The sequence below is a fragment of the Cyprinodon variegatus genome, unplaced genomic scaffold, assembly GCF_000732505.1.
Source record: "Cyprinodon variegatus isolate N-32 unplaced genomic scaffold, C_variegatus-1.0 Scaffold84, whole genome shotgun sequence".
In the NCBI taxonomy this organism is placed as follows: domain Eukaryota; kingdom Metazoa; phylum Chordata; class Actinopteri; order Cyprinodontiformes; family Cyprinodontidae; genus Cyprinodon; species Cyprinodon variegatus.
The window spans coordinates 1,368,790-1,391,804 of record NW_015150537.1 but is presented as its reverse complement, the minus strand read 5'-3'; the positions used below and the strand labels follow the sequence as shown (position 1 = coordinate 1,391,804).

Below are 23,015 nucleotides of genomic sequence, written 5' to 3'. Positions count from 1 at the left end.
ACTCCAAATCTGAAGGCTTGATGGTGATTCCTAGACTTTCTGAAAGTAGAATCAGAAGCATACATTTTTACGTATCAGGTTCCACTCTTATAGAACCAAACCTTTTTTAGTTTGTGAATAAGATACCCTGTGTACTCGTAAGAGTAGGCTTAGAAGTTATTTTTTTTTTATCAAGCTTATCCTGTAATTAGAATGGCTGAGATTACTCTGGTCTCTCTATATTTATGCTGCTATAGGCTTTGGTTGCTTGAGGACATAGAATTGCTTTCCCTATCCCTGCAAGTTTCTCCTTCTATTCTCCATATTGCATTATTTGTTACTTCAACTTTTAACTTTGTGTTCTGTTTTTCCTCCTCATAGTTGCTCCATCTGGCTAGGCGCACTGTTGAGCAGTAACACCAGCCTGTATTTGTACTCCTGTCTAGGCATCAGAGAGAGACGACAATTTTTCTGATTTCACCATCAAATTGAGGACCGGTTTTTATAAAGTGAAAAGATTTTGCTGGTCCTTAATTGATTTCTTTGCCAATAGCTAAGTGTCAGGTGAGGCATGCATTGGTAATGGTTAGATTTAGGGTTATTGTCATTATTAGTGCATAGAAAGGGTTGGAAATCAATGGAAGTCAATGGGAGGCAAACATGGTCCTCACTACCTACAGCATAGTCAGATAAGAATGTCAATGTATTGGTAACCTGGTGGGGACAATTTCCCAGGACTATGCTACATTTCGGGGACTCATAGGTAGCTGTGAGGATCAATAATGGTTCCCATGAGTGCTTACAAGAGTGCTTACATTGAGTCTGGTTCTGCTGGAGGTTTCCTCCTGTTAATGGGTGTACTGTCCCTACTGTACATGCATGCTCGGTATGAGAGATTGCTGCAAATTCAGCCACACAATACAAGTGATTTTCAGTGTCAATAAAGGCTCCTCCAGGAGGAGGGAATGCTGCAAAACCCAATTACTTAATGCAATCAACTGGGTTTCCTTAAATAAAAAACTTCTAACCAGTCTGTTGGAAACAATTGATTGAACTGACTCTGTAAAGAACCTTGAGATGATGTGCATTGAACATAAATAAATTGAATTGAGTTTCCTAATAATAGTATAATGTTAAATCTTAATTAAATGAGGTTTTAAAGACTTTGAACCTTTTGTTATCACCAGCTAATCGAAATTTTAATCTGACTCACATGAAATGAAATTTTCCTTCTATGATAACTTACCTTTACAAAAGAGTAAGCTTTAATCAGAGCAGTTCAGACTTCTTTCCACCTGTGAAAAGCTTTTTTAACAACCTAACCCCTAATTTTTGGGATCCATAAGTATTTCTTAGGCAAACATTTAAGTCCTGTCTTCACTGCTGACTAAGGTCCGCAGAGGACCAATGGCTGCAGAACGCCAAATTTTACCTCCTCTCACACTTCAGTTTCATCTCCAATGTTTGCTGCATTTCTCCTGGAGCTCAGCTGGTTGTACCACAGTTTACAAACATGTTTCCAATAGTGCTGACTAGAGTCGAAGGGAAGCAAAAATATCTGCAGAGAGGATAAACATTTCACCATCACATGTGAAGTCAGGGGCAGCCACATCCTGGATGGGGATCTCCTTCAGGAAGGCGGGCTTCTGGCAGCGGGGGTTCCCACTCACCACTCTGGTCTTCTTCAGCCACTGACCGAGCCAGGCCAGCTGGCAGTCACACACATACGGGTTGGAGAGAAGGTTTCTGTGGGAGAAATGAAGCATGGATGCAGAGGAGGGTCACCAGAAGGTTAAGGAAAAAGTCATCCTGTAATTCAATCTATTCAAGTTGCCGCCTGTTTCACATTCAGAACTCCAAATAGACTGAAAATCACAAAAAGCACAAATAAAAGAAGGTTTAGGCCATTCTCAGTTTTAACAATGGTTGGATGTTTTTGTAGCAACAACAAAAAACATTTTGTAGCCTTTGAATACATTCGGATCAGAGACAAAGAGAAGAAGACGAAGAGAAGAGAGGAAAGGTTATAGCTTATTTCTATTCATTTAGTAAAGAACAGAGAATGCATGAAAAGGTTATCAGCTCAATTTATTAATTTTTTTATATCCCCTCTTTAAACTTGTTCCTCTTTTAAAAACATTATTCCTGCATCCACTTTGTTCAGAACCATATAAAGTGAAAATTGTAAAAGCAGCCAATCAGGAGCATCGGCTGGATCACTCTTAAATTCATGACTGCAGCATCTTTTACCACAATCACATTACTGATTTCACATTGTATGAAAAATAACACGCAAAAAAAAGAGAATATAAAGAAATTAGGGATGCACGATATAATCGGCCCACTATCGGTATCAGCCTGTATCGGCCTTAAAACTGAATATTGGACATCGGCCACCCCACCGATATTTAACCCGATATTTGATCAGCTTCTAATTTTCTAAAGTCTAAAAAAAAAATAAATAAGCACTACTTCTTCTTTTTCCTCAAAAACTTCTTTTTGACAGATTTAAAAACTTCTAAAGACGAGGGAAAAAATGATGATACATTAAAATATCACAATATCTTCATATGCTGATATATTGCCATTTAAAAACACCATATCAATCTCTTTTACTAATGAAATATTGCTATATGTCATCGTTATGCTACAAAATCCCCCGAAAATTCACGAAATTTTGCCATATTTTTATATGTTGATATACTGACGCGGTATCAATCTATTTTACTAACAAAATCTCACAAGAATTTGCAAAATATCACGAGAGTTTGTAACAGAACGATGAAATTTCACGAGATTTTGAAAGTAAAATAGATCGATACCGCGTTTTTAAAAATCTATTTGATATCAGCATATGAAAATATATTTGAGTATATTATTTTTCAAAGTGTCAGAAATGGATAACAAAACTGCTATTTTCAATGACTAATTTTTGTCCAGCTTCAACATCGGTATCGATATCGTTCATCGGCTACATGAGTTTTAAAATATCGGCATATCGGATATCGGCCAAAATCCCAATATCGTGCATCCCTAAAAGAAATCTAATTGTTCTGACTCAGATATATGGATAAATGAGACATTTATCTGGAAACATGAAGAAGAATCATGGGATTTTACATAAATGGTGGAATAGTTGGCTTCATTTAGACATATCTCGATTTTTTAAATCGTCTCTTTAATCTGATGTTGACAGTAAAACATATTTATTTATTCACAAGTTCATCTGCAGTTTAGGCAACAAAAATAATTATTTGAAACCATGAAAAAATAATATTTTATGAGTTAAAAATATGTACAGCTTTTTATCTTCATCCATTGTGCTATATATTTTTTCGCAGTTGGGAAAACGCCTTGTTTCTTGTCCAAATAATGTAGGTTTCCATATTCTACTCATGGTCTCTACTAAATGGTTCTATGACTCCTGCAACTAATACCCGCCATTAAAATGTGTGCGTCCATGTGCTCCATTGTGTGGAGTAGTGCGGGGTAAAGGTTTTTGCTCAGGAACCCAGAGTGGAGGCTGTGGGGATCAAACCGGGTACTTGCAACCTTCTCCAAGCACAAGCATAATGCTCTAACCACTAAGCCAACACTCCAGAGCACTCTAGGAGTTCTGGTCAGATCTACTTCCCATCTAATCGAGTGTTTTAAATTAAGAACTGACATTTTCCTGGGTGAAAACTTTACTGAAGATAAAAAAAATTTCTGATCTTCAGCTCCAGACAGAACATCAGTCCTTGTTCCTGAAGAAGCTGCTATTCAGTAAGATATGAATGAGAAATAGGAGCATCAATGCATCGAAATGCTGCATTCAATGTAGCTGGTATTAAGCTGCTGCAGATAGGAGAAATGGGCTGTAATATTTTTATTTAAAGGAGCCAAACTAACATTGAAGGTACGACATTGGAAAATGAAGGAAAGAAGCAGAAGGTAACGAATGAATGACGAAAAAAACAAAGATGATTTTGCTATTCTTCACCTCTCTGTCCCCATTTGTCTTTCCTCTTGCTCCATTGTAATGAACAAACAGCAGCAGGAATAAAGACAGACTAAAACCAGCCAAGAGCTGATGAAGATGATCTAATTAATTACTAACCAACTTTTCATCTGGTTGCTCAGACGATTGAGGGAGCAAAGGTTCACACAGCAAACGGTCCTTTTCTTCTGAGCCCAAACCACTGATCAGTCTAATGAAAGCATCCTTCTACATTCCACAAACACTCCCACCCAAACACTTCAATTAGGCAAATATGGCATCCCATAATGCAGCTCTTTGTTGCAGCAGGTGTGCTCATCTTTGGGAGGAAAAAAACAATCTTGCCAGTCCAGACCGGGTCCAAGTCTAACCGTCAGTGTGTGTGCAGATGCTGGAACCTGCAGCTTTGATAATAAATGTCTGGGATCACAGCCAATATACTCCATAATGATGAAGAGCATCTGTGATGATGAGGATCTCCAGAGAACAACATGTGCACATGTACTAGGCGGTGAATCATTGTGTGAGAGACACAGAATCCCAACCAGAAAAGAAATAAAGACAAACAAAAGGGAGAGCAAAGAGGCTTGAATTAAGCAGCTGATCCAGACTTACATGGTGGACAGGGAATGGAGGGTAGAAAAGGCTCCAGGAGCAATGCTGGCAATCCTGTTGTCATAGAGGGACAGCAGACGCACCGAGCTCAGACCCGTGAAGGTACCGTTGTCGATGCAGCTGATCTGGTTGCTCCGCAGCATGCTGGAAACACATTATTCATTTCAGTTCCTACAAACATCCCAGATCTGACATCACACACATATTTATCTAGCATTTTAAAAATGACCAACAAACACTTTAGATTTGGTGGAACTATCCAGCAGATGATGTCCTGAAACCCTCAGATCATCTAATGCATTAATGAGCTCTAATGATCAGGTAGTTGGATGAGCAGCTATGAAACAGCCCGTTAGATGCCTTAAAGCAAAGAATACTAGCCAAGCTGTTAGAGTCCAGATCTTTTTATTTGGATCATTTCAAACTACCCTTGAATATGAAGAATCTCATTCTAATGATTCAGAAAAACACTTAAAAACATTCCCATGATTAGTTTAATAAGGTATTTATGTGTGGAACTGAAAGGTAAGCTTCTTTGCTTCTAAGGATGGAGAACTTTTAGGGTTAGTAGAATCTCTCCAGAGATTCTGCCCAGTTGGGCTGCATAAGCATTTCTGTTTGCCTTGTGCGGCTTTGCTGCAGTTTATAATCACAGAGACATTCATGCTGCAGTTTGGAGTCTTTTTCCCTCTACTAAACTTAAATTAGGTTTTTAACTTTAAAAAGGTTACAAAACCCTTTCTTTAAAACACCATAAAGAGAAAGCAGAAAAACTTTAATCTGAATAGTTGCAGAAATTTCTTTACTGGGTTTGTTTTTGATTCTCTGCTTCATTTGTGGTTGAAGAAATTATCTTATGGTAATAAACTAGATTTCATTACATGCAACTGATCCGCTTTGTTGAGTATATGGATTTTTTTAAAAATATACTTTTTCAGTCTGTATAATTTTTAATGTTTTTTTTATATAACTTTTTGAATAATTTTTGAAATAGTTGGGGTTAGCTAAGGACAAAGCAAACCCTAAATCAGAGATGATTATGTTTTGGAGGAAATCCAATCTACCAAATATCAATGAAAACAAATGGGACTGCAGCCATGATGTCCTGATTACCAGGAGGGAGTAGATCCAAAGCAGCCTCTGTTGGACGGCCATGACAGACTTTAATATGACATTAGCTCCTGACATGCGGCCACGTGGGACCGTAAGTGAGTTAGTTAGCATTAGCAATCTCTGGGACAGACTAACCAGGTTAGCAGGGCTATTACTGGAGCAGGACCCTCTTAACATAATACAGGAGCAGCCATGATGCCATTAGAGAGTCATTAGTCCGCATATATGTACATGATAGCATTACAGAGTCATTACAGAAAACACACACACACCACCTCACTTTGGAATAGGAAGAGCGTGCCCCTCATTAGGCTGATTCTGGTTGATATAATGATCATGTGACATTCAGCTTCCAAAAATGTAAATCTATAATCAAACTTAATAATAAAAGTTCCCTCATAAGTATATTGTGTGATAAAAGATCCAAAAACATCTCTATTGTCTAAGACGGAGGTCTTCAACAGGGGGTCCGCGACCCCTAGGGGGTCCATGGAGGTACTGCATGGGGGTCGTGAAAGTTTTGGTTGATCAGACTTTTTTGTTTTATATTTCTCCTTGCAATTTTTCAACTAATTGAATTGTCTTTAAATCCACATTAACATGAATTCAACAGACTGTAGTAAACAGATAAATGGAGGCAGAAGATGTCTTTCAATCATCAATAAACACATTTAGCGTCACACAGGAACTCTTAAGAGCTGGCCATCGTTTCATTCACAACACCTGTCCCATCAACCAGGAATCAGAAATACTTTAATAATCCCAGGGAGAAATTACTTTTGTTACATTACTCCATCTGTAATAGAGTGACTATAGGACCAATTTGATATAACACAATTGTATACAATATATATATAATTAGGAGGTCCCTGCTCCTAATTGCCATCAGTTTGGGGGTCCTGGTCTGGAAAACGTTGAACACTCCTGGTGTAAGACGTCAGAAGCTTTTTTATGTTGGAGTAAAAAGCTCAGCTTCTGTCGATTATATTGAAGATTTTCTAAATCTGTAATGATTTCACGTTGAAAATGACATGAATTATAAGAATAAGTGAAACAAGTTAGCCTCCTTACTTTTAACTTGACGACTTAAATAATTCTGCTATTTCTTTCTTTTGACCTTGTCAGTGTTTAACTTTACTTTTATCTTTGTCAAACCCCAGGCAGAACGGAAACATTATAAATTAAAGAAATTGCAAAAAAGATCAGATTCAGAAGCAACCAATAAACCATACAGTTTATCTTTATATACCTTTTAGGGTCTAAAAATGTATATTTGAACCTGTTCAGATGCTGTTGCACAGCTTTCCTGATTCCCTGGAATAGAACAATTTTCCATTTGCAGCTGCTGCCATATAATATAAAAGCACAGCCAGTTCTTCTTAATAAAATGTAACGATTTAATTATCATTAGTTACAGGGAAATTCAGCGCTGCAAACAGATTTACTGCATACACCCTCCCAACACACACAGCTCTGTGGTGACACTCACAGGGTCTTCAGGCTGCTCAGGCCTCTGAACATACGTCCCTGCAGCCCCGTTAACTTATTCCCTGTTAGCAGCAGCTCCAGCACTCCTCCAGCTCCATCGAAGGCTCCTTCACGGATATCCCTCAGCTTGTTGTTGCTCAGGTTTCTGCAAAGAGAGAGCCAAAACACGTCATCTTCTTTCCACACTCAGGTGTTTTTTTAACTGCCTGTGTTTGCTTCAGCAAATAAAGTTGTTCTCATAAACTGGGGGACAAGATAAGCTCACATCCTTCCCCTCGGTTTGATTGCAGCAGTTAATCATGTCCCTTCAGCTAATTAATGTAAGCCCAAATCTCTCCCTGTAATATCCTTTCCTTTTACAAGGAGCCCTTTCGATAACACAGGAAGCCGCCACTAAAACTGACACGGCGGGCTTGCATACATAAAGTATATTGGACAAATGGTCACAAATGACTAAAAACGATTGCAGCCTCCCTTCATGGTACAAAGAGAGAGAAAGTGAAAGGAAGAAAGAGCCTGGCTGGGGGAAACAATGAGTTCAGATGATACCCATCGGCAGGTAGGCCAGGCTGCAGTTTTCCTCTTATCAGCTCCTTGGAAGATCGGGAGGAGAGGGGCAATTTAAAAAGTTCAGGAAAGAATGAAAAACAAAATGAGGCAGACAAATATTAAGTCAAATGTATTAAAGCAGTGCAAACTGCAGGGAGGGTGTGAGGAGAGTGGGAGGAGGGGGGAGGAGGAAAATGGAAATGAGAGCAGGCCAATCTATACTGTCAGTGATGCTGCTAGATGGTTAGCAATTTCCTCTCCAATAAATCAAACACTCGTCTCTGCTCCATCTTTCTCTATCTTTTTCTCACACACACACACACACATACACACGACCCCCCCACAGACTCCCACCTGCACACACTCTCAGGCTGCAGATAGGGGCTGACTGTAAATCTGAGTTGAAGGTCTTTTTTTCAATCAATGGCTGCTTTACTCGGCCCTTATTTCAGCTTTTCTCCCTCTCTGTGTTCCTCCTTCATCCAGCAGCTCTTCCTATAAACCTCTCACATTCATTTAAATCTTTTTTCTTTCTACATGTTTGTTTTCTCCTTTTGCTATTCATATTCTTTTCAGACCAGGGAATACAAGCTCTGTTCAAAAATAAACCAAAGCCCTGAACTTCTTCAGTGTATTTTATTAGGACTTTTATAGACATAATAAATTGTGATGGACAGCTTCCATCTTTTACACTCAAAATCTAAAACCGGTGGCGTGCTTTTGTTAATACTTTTTTTTTTAAACCTTGTTTTCCTTCTACCTATTATAGTTTTTCACAGTATTTGGGGCTCATTAAACAGAAATTACATTCTCAAAACTCAAAGATCATTGCTAAAGCTCATATCTCTTCCAAAACTGTTCACTTTTCCTGCAATACTTCATTCTTTCCCACATAAATCGCCAGTGGCACCAAAAATGCTATGATTCTTCTCAAATATTCAAGTCATTTCTCTAAACGGGCTAGATGTTTTCACCACTTTTGGTGCTTTTCCAAAAACCAACCTTGATAATTTGGCACAACAGACTGTTAATCGGCAGAAACTCATCTCCCTACCAAAACAGTCAAAAAGAAGTTTCTGTGTCATACAGATTGTCAGTGCCTCCAAAATAAATCGCCATTTTGGCATTGTGTGAGCACTGAAAGTCAGATGTTTACATGTTTTATCACTGTGGCAGAAGACCTTGAAATGTCCCTCATTTTAACCCAGTCCATCAATCATATGATTACTGCTCTCATTGTGCAGCCGACAGCATGTTAGTGTAAAAAACTGGTTATAGAATTTATCAACAGGGGTGGCCAAGAGCTGACAACACTGCACACAAGGAAATTAAGACAATTATTATTTATACAATACTACTTCAAGTTACAGAAAAAAAATGTAAGTGAAATCCTAACAGCAAGGCTTCTGGTGAAAACAAAAACAATTTTTATGGGTGGCCTGTTACTTTACTGGTCCCACTCCTGTACGTTATCCTCCTGGCCACCATCCTGTATCTATCAGCCTGCAAGACAGAAGCCTGTTGTGTCGTCTATCTGGCCACATATTCTCATCTATGTCACAGTAGATATTTTCCCTTGCAATGCAGCGTGGGTAGAAAATGAGTGCATGTCTCAATAATCCCTAAACTTCTCCCCCCTATTCTACCACCACATATACTTAGTCTCTGCCTGCATGTTAAGAAGCTTTAACAGTTTGGATGAAGCTCTATATTCACATTTCTATACGTATAGAGAATCACAATGATGGACAGCACCTGTCCTGTTTCAGATGCGGAAAACTTCTTCTAATTAATCAAGTTCTAGTGTGACCTGACTGTCAGTTAATCAATTTATCATATATTCATAGAGTACATGGTATTCATGATATCATGACCTGGATTTATTTTGGTATTTGAACACATTATTGTGCATCTGTTGACTCAGATAAGGAAAATACACTAATGTTGTGTTTCAGAGAAAAACCATTAGACTGAGAGGCAACCAATCAGTTTACATCGACAGAATTTTTCCATTTCAGAGTTATGCTAAAGTAAGGCTAACTGTGCTAATTCTGGGCCAAATGTACATGTAGTTTGTACATTTAAACATGTACAAAGACATTGGAAATATGATACATATAAAGACAATTTCAATTCTGTTGTGAACAACTGTCAGAAGGATTGCCAGAGTTATTTTGAGAATGTAATTTCAAGAAATGAGCCAAACCAACAGAGAAAAACTCTAAATAATGTTTGAGTTTGGACCAGTACGAAATGTTGGAAAGTTCAGGGCATAGTATACACTTAACATGCATGGATAAAGATAAAAAAAAAAATCACAGTTTAGAGCAAGGGGGAAAAAATAAAGAGCTAAAGAAAAAACATCTTTGCACTTTGGAATAAACATACATTTTCTTCAAGTTGGGCAGCTTCTTAAAAGTCCCAGTAGCTTCCAGGGTGGTAATTTCATTGTCGTTTAACCGCCTGCAGAGAAGAGGGCAGAGAGAGTTAGATTTTTATTTCTCATGAAACAAACTGCTTTACATGCATCAAGGACTTCGATATAAACACGCAGAGGGCAGGAAGGAGGGGTCTGAACTATGATGCAGCTAAAAAACAAGAGAACGACAAAGAAATAAAAATGTGGAGGCAGAGCAGGAGGAGAGGAGGAGAGCAATGAATCTTTTCTATGTAGTCATCAATACCCACATTGCCCTGAGCCCAGAAAAAAACTGTTGAGGAGATAGGAAGCCAGACATCTGCTTTATTGAGGTAATTTGTACTAAAAAGGTGCTGCTAAAAGGATGGACTTTGTGTCTGTGTGTGGGCTGCAGAAGCCACGCAGGGCGACAGTGAAAGCTCAGCTCAGGGGGAAACCTTCTAATCAGAGACGCAGCATTAAAACAGGGACCAACCTGGATGAAGTCAAACAAACATAATTTATTGTGATGCCTGAAGCATTTTGATAGTAGTATGAAGATAATACTGCTTTTCCTGCTGTGCTTTATTTACATATTGTAAATGAAGGGGGTGCAAATCTGATTAGTTTACCATCAGATGCAGCCGCCGAGGTCAGCAACTGAAGAGCAGCACATTCAGATGAAATCTTTCCCCCTTTTTGTGGTTGAAGGAGTCATTAAGACCTTGAGCTGAACCACCAGCTCCTCTGATTTACCCTGATAACGCCGGTTACAATGTGACAGCGTGCACGTCATCCTGCATGTGCACATCACAGCTGTCCTCCTGTGTGTGGGTGCACTATCTGCCTATAAATGCTGTTTGGTGGTCTTCATAGGAGGATAAAGTGCGAGGAGGTTTAAGACAGCAGAAGAAGGGATTTATCTTCTAACCGGCAGGAAAGAAGGATGCAAGGAGGATTCACAGAGAAAACAACTGAGCTGAATTAAAAGCAGGAAGTCAATGCTCTGTGGATCACTGGATGTGTGGAGCTCTCACCAGGAGTCAGTATTTTACCTGCAGAATCAGTGAGAAATTCAGACTTAAACTATCAGAGGGCTGGACACCAAAGCTGACAGCTTTAAAACAGACCTTTTTTCTTTTTAGCTGGGAAATTTGGAATTAAACTTGGTTTCAAACACAGATGGTTAACTTTAGTCTGGACCACCTGAAAAGCTGAGTCTTTTAAAACCTTTCTGAGTGCTGAAATGAACTAAATTAACTTTCTAGCCATTTTAGTTAAAACTTTTTAACGTGTTGGACTTTTTAAATTTTGAACCACTTATTCCTCTCCTTATATTTGTCAGTTAAATCCCAAAACATTGAAAGGCATACAATGAAAAAACATGTTTCTTTGCTTTAAAAGTTGTTTGATTTAGCTTGAGTCCCTACACTATCAGTGGTCATTTATAATATTGATTAAGAACCATTAAACCTGAAAATAATGCAGATGTCAAAGATATTAAAAAGAAAACAACTCTTTTTATTAATCTTAGCAGGAGTTAAATCTTAAAAGCAGCCTCCAAAAGAGAGCTTTTGGAGACACAGTTTTGGGAAGAATGTTTGCTGACTAAACACAGGAGAGATTCAATGGCCAAAGGTGGAGCTAATAGAGTTTGTTCATAGCTTTTGTGAGAAGAAATCATTTGGAAGAGTAGCAGACAGAAACGGCTAAACTCAGAGAGTGTTTAAATCCCTCTGCTGTGTGCCGGTTTGTTAGGTCTTTTACATGAGGTTGGGTATTCTCTCTCTAAACGCTAGGTGTTAGTTCTGGGTACTCTAGCTTCCTCTCACAGTCCACAAACATGACTCTACGGTGCGAGTGGGTGTGGTTGTGTGTTCTGTGTAGGGCTGCACCTATTTATTATTTCAGCGATTAATCAATTTATTTTTTTTATTTTTATTTATTGATCAGTCTAAAAAGAGATAATTCTAATATATCAACATTTCTAAATGAGTAAAAAAAATTATTCTTACATTTTTTAAGAATTTGGATATGGCAAAACAAGTAAAAAATATACCTATACACAAGTATGACAATTTTATTCCTTAATGGGAAAATTGTATATATTTTATGTTTATAAATCTTTATATTTGTGGAGTTTGTCTTATTTAATGCTGTAAATGTGTTTCTCTTTCAGTAAATAACATGTTTGAGTCCACATGCCATTACTCTAGCCACCATTAAACCCATACCAAATTAGTCATGGATTATTTCAATTGATTAATCATTTCTGCCCAGTTCTGTTTGTGTCTCTGTGTTACCATGGCGACCTGTTTAGGGAAGTAGTCTTTTGACCAATGAGAGAGCATTGAAGCCAGACACCAAAAGCCCCACCCCATCACAGAAAGCAGCAGTTCTCCCTGGTTTTAAAAGAGTGGATTTTTACAGATTTAGCAGTATTCCTAATGTGATTTATCAGCTTCACCCAACCATTCTTCAGGGGAAAATGAATGATCTATGGTGCCTATTCAGTATTCTGGTACATGACCCTTTCCAAGGCATCATGATGGCTCCTCAGGGATTTGGAGAGAGATGGGAAAGACTGCTAAGATGCATTTTTGTCCGAGAGCAGAAAACGAACAGTGACATTGGTGATATTGCACTGACAAAGCAGAGAGACAGACGGGCTCTGTGTACTGCATATATGCATATGCAGGTAAATAAGCTAAAATCTTTCTTTTAAGTTTTTTGAAAGACAGAAAGGTTACGGTGTAAAGAGAATTGGAGCATTTAGATAAAACTTTTAAAACGCCTATGCATACAGATGGTATGAATGAAATGGCTTACAGATCGGTGGTGTGTTCAGGGATGTGTGGAGGAATTCGGGTGAGCTTGAGGTTGGAGCAGTCAACCACTGTGCCTTCACAACGACATTTCTCTGGGCACACCAGATCCTGGAAACAGTCCCCACTCAGACGGCTGCGATAATCCTCCTGACCTGCAGTGGGAGAACGACAGCGGAAGATGCAGAAACAGAGAGGGAGGTTGAAATGTAAGGGTTAAAAAAAAACAACAGCAAAAAAAGGTAGTATGGAGGAAATGAAAGAGAAGAGAAACAGAAAGTGATTAAATAAAACATCAAATTAAGAATAAAGCAGTGAATTTGATGTATACATTTACTCTGGTGTTAAAATGTCAAAACAAAACATTCCAAACTTTAAATGAAACTTTTTAAAAACAACAGATCGGCTATACTAAATGAATCGCTTAGAAAGCAGGGAGGGTCGGTTCTGTATGACTGGGGGGTTGGGGTGGGGGGAATCTACAGATAAACAAACTTTAACCCCATATGTTTCTATTTGACAAAGTGAAGCGGAGGCCATGTCTGTTATTTACATGGAACAAAAGCAGTTCTGATTATATGTTCCAGTGGAAAAGAGCTGGTTTACATCATTACTACTGAGATCATGCAGCCATGACTTCAGATCTAGCCTGTTGTTTGTTCTGCATGCTCCATTGAGAACATGCATGGGCGCAACATGACCTGCCTGATGAACATAATGGCTTACACATCAATACCACAAACAGGTGATGGCGCCAGGCGAAGATGCAAAGAAAAGCAGAGTGGGTGAGTAAAGCAGCAGTAAGCGTGGTCAGACTGTAAGCTGTAAAATGCAAAGAAACTCATTTCTGATTTTTAAACAATTCATTGCAAAAACAAACGCTGTTAACACATTCAAAATGAAAATCTCCACCTGTAACCAACACAGCGAAGGTATGCTGGAATTATTTACACCGAGGAGGTGTTGAAATTTAGAATATTTGATGTCAGATTCTAAATGTGCAACACAGGTCAACCAAAACGTTTTCACAGTAGGTCCTAGGTCGTGCATGTAGAGGAGTCTTGGTGCCTAACCCCTTGGTTATGCTCCAAGGCGTGCGATTGGCTGGGGGAGGCATGTAGGCGTGTGCCGGGCGGTCCCTGGCGCTTGACGGAACCATGTGATGTCACATCAGGCGGGGCCACATGGTTAGATCAAGCACAAGAGACAGCTGCACGAACCAATCAGAGTGAAGGTCCACACAGGAGGAGGGCGGGGCGACTAGAGAGCTGCACCAGTCAGTTGGGGATGGGGGTGGGGGTCCACACAGGCAGGAGAAGCGACAGAAAACTGCAGGTCCGAACAGGAAGGAGGCAGGGATGGAGAGCTGCAGACAGGAAGAGCTGAAGCAAAGACCACAGTCTGACCTTCAACAGGGTCTCAGGAGGAACGTTTCTAACAACTGAGGAGGCACTGGGACATGAGGAGTTTAAAACTTAGACGATGGGAATATGATGTGACAAAAGACGATGAATCAACATGAGCAACCAAATAAGCTGTAATGAAAACCGATATTTAGTAGCGAAGAAAGCTGATATTCAGAAAGATTTCAGTAAGTTTGTTGATTTTATTTTTTTATTATTACTAAATAAGAGAGTTAGAGACGTCCTGCTGCTGTTGGACAAGCTGCTCGCTCACTGCAAGGTGATGGCAGCCATTATGGAGTCCCACACAGACCGAGACATGGCCCTTCAAATATTTCTCTCTTATTCAATTTCATCCTTTGAGTTTAATCTCATTAATAAGACAAATGTTTTAGAGTTTTTGTCACATCACAACAACAAAGCTTATGCAACGTTTACACAGAATGCGATTTGAGCAGCAGAAGCAGCCAGTTTACATGCAGAGTTTATGGCTGACATGTATCAAAGCGCATCAAAGCATGAAGCCATCAGAAATTACCTCTCTCTCTCTATACATATATATACACACATAAAAATGGGGTAAAACTCTTCTAGGTTTACATAAAAGGCAAGGAGTATTTTTTTTAATCTATAAAAAGTGAGCGCTATGATCTCTCCATTGCCTAAATTGACATAAAATGTTGAAACATGCTGGCAAAATATGTTCGCTTTCATTATTCTGATACCTGCAGTTTGTATCACATATCTGAAAAAGCTAACATTTACTTCCTGCCACCACGAACAGTTGCAGAAAATCAATACCAGTGACTGCCTAACTCCGGTATATGTGGCTCTGCATGGCTTCCACAGCGAAATTATAGTTTAAGGCAGGATCGTAATGTTTTCGGGTGAATTTTCTCGCTTAGAAACACATTAAAACAACTTTTTATCCACTTATCACTGCAAATATAGCAAATCCACTCTGCCATTGAACACAGGAGCAGCACAAGCATCAGATGCTTCTGTACACGTCTGACCTTAATGTGGACAAGCATCAAAGATGAAGCAGCAAACGCTTCTTTGCTGCTCAAATCGTATTCGATGTGAACTGTAGCATTAGAGAATTTTATCTTATCGGATGAAAAAACACAGAGGTTCAGGTGTTTCTTTAATCTTCCCTAAAACATAGTGCTGCCATCACCTTGTAACAAATATATGCTTCATTTATTGACATTTTTATTTTATAAACATATTTTCAAACCTTAAATTGTTTTCCTTGTGCTCCATTTTTCTGCCTAACTTTGTTTGGGTCGATTAGATTTGTGGCTGTGACAAGACAGAGGAGAGGACGTTCCTGAGGAGCAAAGCTCTGAGTTTTGTAGAAACTTATTTCTCACCTGTGCATCTGAACTTCTTGCCTTTGACCTGGCTGATGCGTTTGTTTGCCAGCCTTCTGGGGTGGCTGCAGCGAGCTCCACTGGTCTCGATGGGGTTGTCGAACAGGTAGTCAGCCAGCCACTTCAGGTGACAGTCGCACATAAAGGGATTCTGGGCCAGATGGCTGGGAGAGCATAGAGAGGGGGGTGAGTCTGGACTGTTTTTTCAGTTGTAATGCACCACTGTTTCTCTGAACATCTGGTGAATAATATATCTGTCTGGTTGGATTAACACTGCAGGAAGGAGGTGGATATGAGGAAGGAAGCATTCTGCAATCTCCAACACCAGCAGGACTGATCTGATTACAAGGAGAAAGAAAAGTCCGCCTGGTGGTTCTTTAGGTGTTGTGATCCTCCCTCTGGATGATCATGTTGAGTAGACAGGATGGTTTGAGCGAGGCTTTTTTATTATATATTAAACACTTATGGACACAGCTTATTTAAGGAAAAACCAACATAAACAAGTATCTCCTAATCAGTTTAACCAATTTACAGTTTTTCCTTTTAGCCTGCAGCCCAGTCCCACACTTACAGAGTCTTGATGGAGCGCAGAGGCGTGAAGAGGCCTTTGCTGATGGTTTGCAGCTTGTTGTCATACAAGGACAGCAGGTTCAGGTTCTGCAGGTCCTGGAAGGTGTTCACTCTTAAACAGTTGATCTTGTTGGCATTCAGTAATCTGAAACACGAGGATCTTTTTTTAATTCAAAGCAAACACATAAACAAGACATAACTGATTGAATTTGTATTTTTTTCAATCTTAATGTAAAAAAAAACCCAAGAAAATTAAACAAGAACTAAAATATATAAACATGATAATGTATTCAGTCCTTCATTTCGACTGGTACCAACTCAGGGCATTTTGGTTAAGTTCCTCTCGCTTTTAAGTCTCTTAGGTGAAAGGTTCTGCTACTGACTGCTCTGCAGCTCCAGACTCTGTGAAACAGCATATTATCTTTCAGAACCAGAACCAGCATTAACTGTTCACTCTAGTAAATTGAGTCCACTGCAGATAGAGAACACCTGAGAGGACCTGTAGGTCTGGAAATGTTCTGATCCAACCATCACAGATTGGTACCTACCAAATTCACCCAGAAATGTATCCTGCACCACGGACTGAATGATAAATGTCGCTCATAAAGAGCTGCAATCAGTGTCATAGACTTTAGCTGTCTGTGGTCATAATGTTATGCCAGTCAGAGAGAAACGCGGGTCTCTGCTGTTATGGACGTGAGTGATGGATCAGACGGTTCTGGTTGGTAGGGGTGAAGGGAAAGGTGAAAATATGATTTGGACTGATGCACATATGAAACTGAGCCGGAGTCCTGCTGTGATTTTCTCCACCTCCTCCATCACTCAGAGTTTGGTTCTCTTTAGTTATTTTCTGTTTGGTTCTGTTCTGTGTGGACTGTGAATTAGTAGGAGGAGCAATAGCTCAGCTTAATTTTCTGGACTTGTTTTGCTGAGGACTCTCAAAGGCCCAGCCTGTCTATAAGAACCCACACACACACGCCTCATTAGCAGCTCATGGGGGGAACTAATTACCTGGATCTGCTCCAGAGCAGATCACAGGAACACAAACAGTGGATTTGTACCTGCACTGAGTCCAACTCCAGCATCCTCTTTGAACAGAGCAACATTCTTATGGGTCAGACCGATCTCTTTTGGACATGTGAAGGGAGACGCCCCTCCTGCTGTCCCCGGTAACGAGTGGACAGGCCCAGATAGGGGGGCTTCATGTGTTCAACAGACCATGTTCTGCTTGCAGAACCTTTATGTCCGATGAAGCCGCTGAATATTAATGAGGTCACGTATAATCTTTGATGACATCACAACTGATTTCTTCTTCTCTCCCTTCCTGCTTCCATCATTTATCAGTGCCCCCCCCACACCCTGCAACGCACTGTGCAAACTAATGACCAAAATGTGATTTCTGTAAAAGGTGTCTGTGGGTTACTTGAGTTCCACTCATCCTCATTCTCTTTGCTTCGCTTCCCTTTATGATGGAAAAGCCCAGAACATTAGCTGCTGCTGCAGTGGACTGCGGCATTCACTGCGACCATATGCCACATGCAGCAATTATAGAGCTGTAGAGAAAATGTTAGCACGCCATGCAGCAGCGCTGCAGTTGGTCTGTGCCCAAGAAGGAACCATTAGAAACCATTATAGGATGATGACAGATTCCACTTCCTGTTACACTTCCTTTTTTAGCTTCTAGCTAAATATTTTAGGGGATATTAAAGGTAAAAAAAAGGAGGACTGGAGCATGAAGAAATGACATAATCTGTGGCTATGGCTTTAGGTCAACCACGCCTATTTACACAGAGTCCTCTCCACACTCTTAATGCGCTGCCTTTCAGCCAATCACATTCCTTCTGAGCTTCAACCATCCCAGAGAGCAACCCCAGAACCTTATCAGTGTTCAGATTTTATCACATCACAACTACAGTAAAGCTAAATTGAAAAACAAAATTATCTTAAAAGTGTGGCATGCGTTTATCCTCGGGCCCACTAAGGCAGTGCGTTGTAGGGTTTTTTTCCTCACTAATCTACCAAGTTTGATTTGATGGAAAACATCTGAGTACATCAGTTTATTTGGTTTTTAGACCTTGGCTTTGACTGGACCATTCTAGAACAAAACTTGTTTCAGTTCTCTATAAACGTTCTACATGTATCTTCTAAATAAACCTTTCCATTGAACTCTCAAACAGCAGTGTCTCCATAGAGGGGCGTCTTAAGAACCACTGCGTTAATGACAAGAGCTCCTTCCTGCATACAGTCAGAATTATCAACAATTCTTTAAAGATCTATATTCTCAGTCATAAATAAAGCCAATTTGGATTTAAAATAATAGTAATAATGCCCTTTTAATACGGGCATCATTTTCCTTAAAGCTCTTAGTTACATCCTACTTCCTGTTGTTCTATTGCATTAAATCAATTTAAAATCCACTAAAGCTTTTGGTTGTAACATCTGCATTAAGTTATAAATGAGCCTAAGTCTGATCTGAGATGACTACCCGTGTTCCTGTGACTTTAACATTTTGGGGGCAATGCTTTCCATAGTGAGACAAATTGCTGAAAAGAGAAAAGACTCACAGCAGCTGCAGGGAAGCCAGTCCATCAAATATTCCTTTAGGCAGCTCGGCGATCTTATTGCCGTACAGCACCCTGCGAGGGACAAACATCCTGGGTGAGTTTACAGAGCAGACATGTCAACACGTGTGTTCGGCTCTTTAATGACTTCACTTGACATGTATTAAATCTGAAATACGGAGCCCTCCAGCCAGCGGTGATGGCTCTGGATGGAGGGAGAGGAATTAAATCATGAAAGCCCAGAAGAACCAAAGCGATTCAACACATACTTTTTTAATATTCACTGTTCTTACACCATTAAAAACAGATTCTTTATATAGAAAAAAGAGAAAAGTTTTAATGTCTGACATTAAATCAGAACAACCCCTTCAAAATTAACAAGATGATTTTAAAATAATGACAGATAATGTTTTTCAACTTTCTTTTACATATAGGGAAGTTGACACATAGGGAAGCAGGGATAGAGTGGAAAAGTTCAACAATCTGAGAGTTTGGGGGGGAAGACGGGTTCTCTATCCCAGAGATGAATGGTTCTGTTGAGATATGAGGGAATTTACCCCAGAACCAAACATGAGGAGCTTATAAAGATGCTGCTGAGGGTGAAAGAAAGCAAATATGCAGGTTTTCTGCAGGAGGGACTGGTGCACTTCTCAAACAAAATGCCCTCATGACAAAAGGACATTATGTTGACAAAATGAAGCTAAATCTGCAGACATCTGTCTCTTTAAGACACTCTAGTTTGCTAGACATGTTATGCAGATCGATACAGGGTCTTAAACTGACATGTTGGTCCCCTACTTTTTGGTAAGGTTACAGGTTGTTTGGACTCTGCCCAATTTTTATCCCTTAGCAAAAAGTCATTTATTCAAGTATACTAAAAGTGCACAAATTTCATACTTAGAATCAGGCAGTGCACTTAGAGTTTACTTATTTTAAACTATATTTCATATACTTAATAGTATAGTCAAGTGTACTTGACTATACTATTGTTTAGTGTTTGCTAAAGTATACTTTAGTAAACTTAAAAATGTCCCAATTTAGTTTGAACAAGTATTACTTTAGTAATACTTCAAGTACACTAAAAGTACATTGTTCGGTATACTTTCTAAACTTATACCTATACTTAAGTATCCTTAATAGAATTTACTGTGAGTATATATATATATATATATATATATATATATATATATATATATATATATATATATATATATATATATCCTCGGTTCAACTTTACTTTGTAAGGTTGGTGAAGAATGTTTTTATTAAAGGACAACACTGTGGAATTCCCAGTATCAGTGTGGTTATGATTTTTTGACCGTCCTAACAAGTCTGCCACCACCTCCCTTAAACGCAACCCTAAGCGTTACAAATTCCAAGCTAACCAGCTTATGTTTTTAGGTAATAACCAACGAACACAATGGCTGGCTAGCCCAAGTGGTAAGTTACCTGTCCTGCAACAGGAAGTCTGGGTTTGTATCCCAGCTTGGGGTAATGTGGGTCCTTAGGCAAGACGCTAATGCCTGCTTTGGGGACTGGTAGCCTAGTGGTTAGGGCATAGAGCTTGGAATCCTGATGTTCTGACCTTAAACCCCCACACTACTGCAAAATGGTAACCCACCGCTCTCCAAGGGGTTGGGTTAAAGAGTTCATTTCGTTGCTCTGTACTTCTGATATTAAAATGACAATAAAGTGCTGAAAAAAAAACAAACAAAAAAAAACCCTGAGCTTACCTCCATCCTAAATTTCAGAAATTTAGGAAACCATAATTTCTACAACTCTAACCGACCTGACGGATGGTTTGACCTGAAACTGGCCTGAAGCAGGAATAGTTCTGATTGCTTCAATGTCAGACAGCGTAAGAAAACTAAAGTTAAGTCTATTGATACAGAGGATGTAAACATGTGGTTCATCTCAGGTTCATCTCTGAGGTTTCTTTGCTTCATCGCTGTTCTAAAACAGAGGCTTGTGTTTAGCTGAGTTCATCTTGTCTTGCTGTTTTCATTGTACCTCTGTCAGTTTCACTTGTAGGCTTCCCACTGATTCAAATAAAGCTGCCTGTCATGTTCTTATTGCACTGAAAGATGCAAACACAGACCTGCTCAGAAACTACCTCTCCACCCGCTGCCTTTCTCCCACATGTCAACATCTGCTGCACAAACATTGTTATTTGCCTCGTTCAGATGTCTGTGTGTGGAGCGGCGTACTTACAACGAGGTGAGGGAGCGAAGTCCGCTGAAAGCATCCGCAGCAACGTCGGAAATCTGGTTCTTGCTCAAGTCACTGGGGAGAGAATGAGATTACTGTAATGCTCGGTAATGGGGTTCATTCTGCCTGAATGTCCTCGAGCTGTCTGACAAACCATCAAGTCAGAATATATCAGCCGAGGTCAGGGAGAAAGGACAAGTCTGGAGTAAATGAGGTAGAGGAAGAGAAGAGGGATGGATGGAGAGAGTGCAGAAATCTAAAGTGACAGGACAGAGAAAACAGGGCAATTTGTCGCATATTCAGGTTGAGACATGTCATTTTATTAAACTTTGCTGCTGTGGAGAGGTTAAAACCTGCCTGCTCCTTTGGGTACATCAATGGAGAAACAAAGTCCACCATCATCACATTTAATAAGAGGTCAAATGCAAATGTTAGCATGAGATTTATTTCATCTCACTGTTGGATGGACTCATTTATCCACACAAGAAGGGTGAGACAGCTTAGAAAGACTGGTTTCTTCTCAACTGTGTGAGGAGAAAGCACACATCGCAGATAATTTCTATGTTCAGACCCGCGATCATGTTAATAATGTTTTAGAGCAGGCACAACATGGCAGCTTTAATTCATCAGGACCCACATGCCTGTTTGTGTGTATTCATATGTATATTGCTGCATCTGAGGATACTTACATTCTCTTCAGCTTCTTATAGGCTGTAAAGGCTCCAGGTGGGACACTTTTGATCAAGTTCTGCTCCAAACGACTGGAGAAAGGGAAACAATACAAAAATTTGTCAGCATATGGCAAACTTTAATGGGCTGAAATTAAATCATCACATTAAAAAAGAAAATCTAGAATTTTTTGTGGTTGCTAGGATACATTTCTCCTCATGCAAATAAATGACTTCCACCTTTAAAAAACCTGTTCACACCTGAACATCTGACCAGTTTCTCTCCAGTTTTTGAAACATCCTCAGAATTGTTTAAAACATTTAAACTGGTCCAACGTATGTAAATATTTACTTCTAGTTACAATGACAACATTGATAAGAATCGATGCTGTAAAAAAAGACATAGGTTTAAGTCAGATTAGATTAGGAGTCTGCAAGAGTCCTGCTGAGTAAAACCCGTTTAGATTTTTTTCAATAAAACAGAACCTATTATTTTTGTTAAATATCTGCCATAAGAAATCTGTTGCCATCTTAAACAACCAATAGCTTATATATAATAATATAATGAGAAAAAATATGGAACGATTTATACAGCAGAAGCATGGATTTTATTTCTATAGGGTATAATTTGATGTAGAAAAGCAAGAAAATACCTCTATAAACATATATCTGGTGCTTTTAATGTATAGCTGTCGTGAAAATTAAATTAAATAAAAACCACAAAAGCTTTTAAGACTGGTGTTTGTTCTTATACTACATTAGCTAGCTCTTTATATACTAGTTAACCTCTATTAAGAGCCATTGTAGGGGGTCTTAAGAGCCACATGCGGCTCTGGACCCATAAGTAGTAGCATTAGATGGAGCTCAGTATTATCAGGTCTTAGTAGCTTCACAATAGAGCAGAGAAATTGTTTTTCTTGGTGTCACATTTTTCAGATTTGAGTGGAATAAAAAAGAAGAAAAACGAGGGTGAACATTGGTCAAGCTTTTGAGCGTTGGTACAGAATTGAGGAAGCAAAAGGCGAAGGTTGTTACTTTTCTTCTGGAAAAAGTCATTTAAATATTTGTAAATGCCAAAGCTTGGCATTAGCAAAACCTTTTTATAAGATTATTTTTAGGCTCCAGTGGCCTTTACGTTTTTTCATTTTTGAAAGTAGGCAGACAGGAAATAGGATTAGAGAGAGGAGGAAGTGTAGTGTAGATGGATATCTACTGTAGTTGGATATGTATGTATATATATATATATATATATATATATATATATATATATATATATATATATA

The 23,015-nt window shown here is 39.2% G+C and overlaps 1 protein-coding gene across 1 annotated transcript in view; it reads right to left on the bottom strand.

Annotated features, from left to right (window-relative positions):
• LOC107083797 (slit homolog 3 protein-like) overlaps window positions 1-23,015 on the bottom strand; it is a 256,322-nt gene that overhangs the window by 38,371 nt on the left and 194,936 nt on the right. Inside the window, exons 10-19 of the mRNA XM_015373268.1 lie at window positions 21,754-21,825; window positions 21,068-21,139; window positions 18,860-18,931; window positions 16,297-16,440; window positions 15,726-15,889; window positions 12,951-13,101; window positions 10,112-10,186; window positions 7,176-7,319; window positions 4,574-4,717; window positions 1,562-1,725 (exon numbers count right to left, since the gene is read on the bottom strand). Coding sequence (XP_015228754.1) covers window positions 1,562-1,725; window positions 4,574-4,717; window positions 7,176-7,319; window positions 10,112-10,186; window positions 12,951-13,101; window positions 15,726-15,889; window positions 16,297-16,440; window positions 18,860-18,931; window positions 21,068-21,139; window positions 21,754-21,825 — 1,202 coding nt within the window. The remainder of the gene's footprint in view (window positions 1-1,561; window positions 1,726-4,573; window positions 4,718-7,175; window positions 7,320-10,111; window positions 10,187-12,950; window positions 13,102-15,725; window positions 15,890-16,296; window positions 16,441-18,859; window positions 18,932-21,067; window positions 21,140-21,753; window positions 21,826-23,015) is intronic.